Raw genomic sequence first — 6,000 nt, 5'->3', positions numbered from 1 at the left:
GTCCAAGCAGTAGCGAGGCTGAACAGACTCCCAGCTGGCACACACAGAGAAGCACACATATACACTACATACATATATATATATACATGGCCAGCCACAACATCACAGACACACTCAGAGCACTCACACCAACATGGACAGCACCAATGGCCTTATCCTGCTCTCCCTCTGGCTGGACAGCATGGAAGCCCACTAGTGAAAATATATACGTATACAACGTAGGTCCATCCAGCAGGTGCTCTCAGACACTCAATTCTGCCCAGTAGCTGGCCCCTCAATCCCAGTCTTCCCAGTTGCTGGCATCTGGACATATGAGCCCTGAGGCTGCAGCCCCACGCCAGTTGGTGGTACAGAGCGTCAGACAGCTCTGTGTGCTGACCTGTAAGAATTTATTTCTGGCAAATGCAGGGGATATTTTTCTTGTTCAATAACATACTTTTTCAATCTAGTTTTCCGTTCTTATGGTTCTGTTGTGGTTTAACCCCAGCTGGCAACTAAGCACCACCCAGCCGCTCGCTTACTCCCCCACGGTGGGATGGGGGAGAGAATCAGAAGAGTAAAAGGGAGAAAACTCAGGGGTTGAGATAAAGACAGTTTAATAGGTAAAGCAAAAGCTGTGCACACAAGCAAAGCAAAACAAGGAATTCCTTCACGCCTTCCCATGGGCAGGCAGGTGTTCAGCCATCTCCAGGAAAGCAGGGCTCCATCACGCGTAACAGTGACTTGGGAAGACAAACGCCATCACTCTGAACGTCCTCCCCTTCCTTCTTCTTCCCCAGCTTTATATACTGAGCATGACGCCATATGGTATGGAATAGCCCTTTGGGCAGTTGGGGTCAGCTGTCCCAGCCGTGTCCCCTCCCAGCTTCTTGTGCACCCCCAGCCTCCTCGCTGGTGGGGTGGGGTGAGGAGCAGCAAAGGCCTTGACTCTGTGTAAGCACTGCTCAGCAGTAACGAAAACATCCCTGTGTGATCAACACTGTTTTCAGCACAAATCCAAACCATAGCCCCATACTGGCTACTGTGAAGAAAATTAACTCTATCCCCGCCAAAACCAGCACAGGTTCATAAACTAGATCACACACAGAATGCAGAAATTGGAGCTATCAATTTTTGTTAGAAATAGTCTAATTACTAGAATTTAAATAACTTGTTGACAGGTGACTCATGAAATACATAAAGACGTAAAAAATAAGTTAATTAATTTAATTCTACTGCTTATTTAGAAGATAATTAAGGGGAAGAATTTGTGACTCGTGAGTAGTCTTTTCTCCTGGGAGTGGTCATCTTGAGGCCAACAAAACTGTGGATAAAAAAAGGGTGCTTCCATGTGAGAAGATTAGTATCACTGCTGATAATACAACAGCCACTCTATGTGATGCTAAATCCAATACTGAGATTACAAAATTACTTCTGAGTTTAGACACCTAACACTAAAACTGTTAGGTGTCTAAACTTCTACCAGGCAAGGTTTCTATGGACACGCTGCTGCGCATTGTTTCATGGCACATATAGAAATGCCTTTGCTTTGGCTGTGCCGCACAGCTGGTTACCTACCTGACATCTATTTGAGCTCAGGCAAGATTTTCCAAGTCCTTCTTCTTTCACCAGGCACAGCTGCGGGCCTCTGTCAGGAGCTGCTTTCAGGGCTTATTCATTTGGTGGAAGGAGGATGCAAGGGTCTCATTCTTCCCATTTTTATCAAAAGCTCTGTGGTTAAAGAACTTACAGAGGATGTAGGCATCCAGCTGCCATGCCTACCTTGTGCCTTAGTGAAGTTGCTTTTACTCCATTCAGGAAGAGGACAGACCCAAATGTCCATGTCCCACATCCCAGGTCAGGGCCCCAACAACCTTATTTTTGCTTTCCAGGACTGAATTTATAAAATCAATTTCTTTTGGTAAAGCTATTTTAGTTAATTCTTAACCTCTCTTTTTTTTTTCACATTGCATTACACTTCCATACTGTGGATGGAATTAAACTTTATTCTTGGATTTTTGTCATAATTAGTCCAAAAGAACAATTCTGGTTAAGGCTGACACCTTATTAATGGGTATGTTTTTGTGGAAAGCTGCTTTTGCAATGATTTTCAGTGATTTAACGCAGTAATCTGACCTTGTATTGCTAATATGTGATATATTTAGAGAATTTTCAAATTGTTGGGATTTAAATACCAAATGTATCTCATGTTCTTCTGATTTGACTAGCTGAACAAACAGAAGATCCAAAGTGGCCCCACCTGATGCTGCAATAGCACAATTTCAGCTGAAGATTTGGGAAGGGACATTATTATTAAAAATCACATTCAAAGTGTGCTGGTTGTTTGCATTACGCTTCTTTGTCAGTATTAGCATAGCGGCTGATTTGAAATACTTGTAATCTTGGAGTTGTACAAAAACCTAAAAATAATGTGGCTATGGTAAATCTAAAGGATAGGAAGTCCAGGGGAACTCATTAGTGTAACAAAGAAAATAGGCTGAGCAGAGAAATCAAGAGGACAGATCACTTTGGTTTTCTTTGTGTGGAGTGGGAATATGCAATAGCTTATGAGATTAGATATAAGGAAAGTACTCTTGTGAGAAGGGGCAATTTAGCAGTCACACTGAGAAAGAAGATGAAGACAAGTAATGAATGACATAATGAAGAGAAAAGAACTCAAAAGAAGGGAAACCTGAGAGACAGCGATATTTGTGAAAGGAAAGAGGTGAGAATTACCAGTGCTGGAAGATGCAGGTGATTACAGAGGCACTGAAATCCAAAAGGAAAGGACACTCGGGAAGCAATAGTGTTAATGATATCTGATAGATCAAGAAGAATAAGAAAAATATTTTGCTGCAGGTGAATGAAGATTGTGGTCAAAGTAGTTCTAATTTAGTGGGAAGAAGTCAAAGTGGATCAAAAATGGAGTTGGAAGGAGTGAAAATTATGGAACAAAAAAAGCAAGGGCTGGACTTGGGGGGCCCGGACAGCGGCTATAAAGGAAGGCAAGGCTCAGAGAAGTGTTTTTCAAAGACAGTCCAGGAAATACTTGGGGCAGAAGAAAACGATCCTTAGCAAGAATTATTAGAAAAGATAGAAAGTGAGATGAGAATATGAATTATTGAATGAAAGGGATAAACAGATTTAAATGGAGATGGGTATTTCTACTTTTTTTCCTGTACTGTGAAAAAAAGTGTACCATATAAAAGTTTAAGGACTTTTTACCTTGGTTTTCACTAAAAAAGTAAATTGTAATTGGGGGGCGATACAATAAAACCTGCAACCAAAGGGTAAGATCTCTTTCTGTAGTAGGAAAAGAACAGGTGATACGTTGGGTATTTCTTACATAGCTGGAGTAGCAAGGGGTAGATGTCATGTGGAGATCCAGGAGACCAGGAGAAAGGCAGATGAAGCACCTTCCTTGAAAAAGGACGAGAAGGAAGTTAGGAACTTGTATACTACAAATTTCACTTAAACTCCCCCCAAAATACTGGATAAATAATAAGTTGCTTGTAAACAGATTAATAGTCTCCACCAGCTATGTTTCAAGAATAACAGGTTAAAGAAATCCAATTTTCTCCTGGGAAAGTGTGACAGGCCTTGTAGCTAGGAGGCAAACAATAGGTGTCCTGTATTTTTATTTGAGTAAGCCCTTTGATGCCATCTCGTAACATTGCTCTTAAGTATGGGAGGGAAATATTGTCCATGTAGAAGTATTATGAGGGGTTCAAAACTCCTTTGGAAAGCATAGTGCAGGGGCAAGATTTATCTGACAATGCACAGATGTTTAAAATACGCCAGATGAATCAGGCTCTGAAAGTGCTCATTTCTCTCTGTTGACTATAATTTATATGAAGGTAAAGTGATGATTTCTGTTTGCTGATCAATTATCTAAAGTTAGGTAACATACATCCCCCTCTAGGTTTGAATGGTTTACTTTCAACATAGAAGGATGCTTTGAGTAGGCTTTTGAGAGAAAATGTCTGATTTCGGTAGTAGTCAGTATGTTCATTAATGAGTTGGATGCTGGAATACGTATTACGCCTATTGGCTTTGCAGACACTCCCAGCCGGAAGGGCTAACGTGGTTTTTTTTGGGAAAGGATTGGATTCTGAAAGGTTCCTGATGAATTGAAAAAAAGGCTTGAAACTGGACACCGCAAAATGTTGTAACTTGCGTACAGCGTATACAGTGTAGAGTGTATTGTCTGTCACTGCTTGCAGTGGTAAGTCGCTGGCTGTTGCTAGATTTCCCCCAATGAATAGAGACGAAAACCTGGAATAGTGAAGAAAATGGGAGTACCACAGGCCCCGACTCCTTGCTTTCCCCGTGGCTTTGGGTACGAGGAGTGCGGCTCCAGCCGCGCTCGGGCCCTCAGAGCCGCGCAAGGCTCAGCTCGGGCACCAGGACTGAGGGGGGACACTGAAACCTGCCATCTGGGAGGACCGCTGGCCGTCACCCCCTGCTCCCCTCGGCCCTGTGGGGGCCGGCCGGGGTGTCCGCCTGCGGGGTGCGGGGGGAGGCGAGGCGGAGCCGGGGCAGGAGCGGGCGCCGGCGGCCGAGGGGACCCGCAGCGATCGTCGTCGGCGCCCCCGCGGCGGGACGGGGGGCGGAGCCTGGGGCGGCGGGGCGGGGCCTGGGGCGGCCCTGAGAGGCGGGGCTGGAGGGCGGGGCGCTCCCCTCCCCCCTTCCCTCGCCTGTTTGCCGATGGGCGGGTGCGGGTGTCCCCGCTGCCCGCCTCTGTCGTTCGGGGCGAGTCCATTGCGTTCCGTACGGGGGGGAGCGTCGGACCCGGATGCTGGCTCCCGGTCCGGTTCGGAGAGAGGGGGAGGAGCAGAGATAGCGCCCGTGGATCAGGAGCGGGCGCTGTCCTGCGGCAGCGGGGGTGGCTGATCGGGCGGGGGGAGCCGCTTTGCCCGGGCGGCTCTCCCCTCCCCTTTCCACCTCCCCTGCGTCCCGGCGGGGGATGGTGTGTCCCGCAGCGCGCGCCTTGCTCGCGCGGTTCGGCGGCTCGGCGGGGGGAGGGGACGGGAGACCCGGGCCCCGGCCGCTCTCCACAGTGAGCGCGGGGGATATCGGGGAGGGGGCGCGGTGCTGGCGGCCGGGACCATGTCGGCGGACGAGGAGGAGCTGAAAGTCCCGGAGGAGATGTTCAAAGATGTCAAGTTCTTCGTGGTGGGAGACATCGACCCCAAGGTACCGGGTCACCCTCCCCCTCGCCCCTTCCCTCAGCTCCTTCCTGCCCCCCCCCCCCCCGGGGGGGGCACTGTGGCATGGTCCAGCTCCTCTCCCCCTTCCCCACCCCCCCCCGCCGCTTCCCGCGCGGGCTCGAGGCTCACGCGCTACTTCGCAGCACGCGCCCTGCCGCCTCCCGGGGAAGGCGGGCGGGGGGAGCGCGCGCGCCTGAGGGAGTACGGGGGGTGGGGGGGGCGGGGCGGGGTAGCGGCCGGTAACGGCCGTGCCCGGGGCCAGCTCGCCGCCACCCGCCATGGGAGCCCGCGGCCCCGGCGCGCAGGCCCCGTAGCCGCCTGAGCGGAGGAGGGGCGGGCGAAGGGACTTCCTGTTACAGCCCGGGCCGGGCCGGGCCGGCCGCCGCGCGGGGCAGGGGCTCCGCCTGCCGCTCCCCCGCCCCGGCCGCGGGGCGCTCCGCAGGGCCGCGCGCGGCCCGCGCCGGCCCTCCCGCCCTCGGCGTCCCGCCGTGCCGTGCCGTGCTGTGCCGTGCCAGCCCCAGCCCCAGCCCCAACCCCGCCCGTCCCCGCCCCGGCGCTGCGTCCGGATTCAGGACGGGGACAGTGACAGGCCGCTCTCGGCGCGGGGAGGCTTCGCGAAGGACGGCTCGGCTGGCTCTTCCCTCCCCACACGGACGTGCCCGCCAGCCCGCTCCCCGCCCCTCCCGCCTGGGTGTGAGCCCCACAGGAGGGCACATCCCAGGAGACCCGGGGCTCTGGTGCCCGCCCCAGGACCTTCCAGACCCGTTGGGTGCACAGAGGTGCTGATGTGGTTGGAGGTGTCATCTCTGTG

The 6,000-nt window shown here is 51.5% G+C and overlaps 1 protein-coding gene across 2 annotated transcripts in view; it reads left to right on the top strand.

The window, feature by feature from the left end:
• Window positions 1–4,801: 4,801 nt before the first annotated feature.
• PAXIP1 (PAX interacting protein 1) overlaps window positions 4,802–6,000 on the top strand; it is a 38,537-nt gene continuing 37,338 nt past the window's right edge. The window contains exon 1 of one of the 2 annotated variants that reach the window (XM_075492376.1): window positions 4,802–5,175. In XM_075492376.1, coding sequence (XP_075348491.1) covers window positions 5,089–5,175 — 87 coding nt within the window. In that variant the 5' untranslated portion in view covers window positions 4,802–5,088. The remainder of the gene's footprint in view (window positions 5,176–6,000) is intronic. The other variant, XM_075492377.1, reaches the window with a different exon arrangement.

This window comes from Mycteria americana, chromosome 2 (genome assembly GCF_035582795.1).
Source record: "Mycteria americana isolate JAX WOST 10 ecotype Jacksonville Zoo and Gardens chromosome 2, USCA_MyAme_1.0, whole genome shotgun sequence".
NCBI classification, from domain to species: Eukaryota; Metazoa; Chordata; class Aves; order Ciconiiformes; family Ciconiidae; genus Mycteria; species Mycteria americana.
The sequence above is the reverse complement of the archived record's forward strand: the minus strand, read 5'-3'. Positions and strand labels throughout refer to the sequence as shown.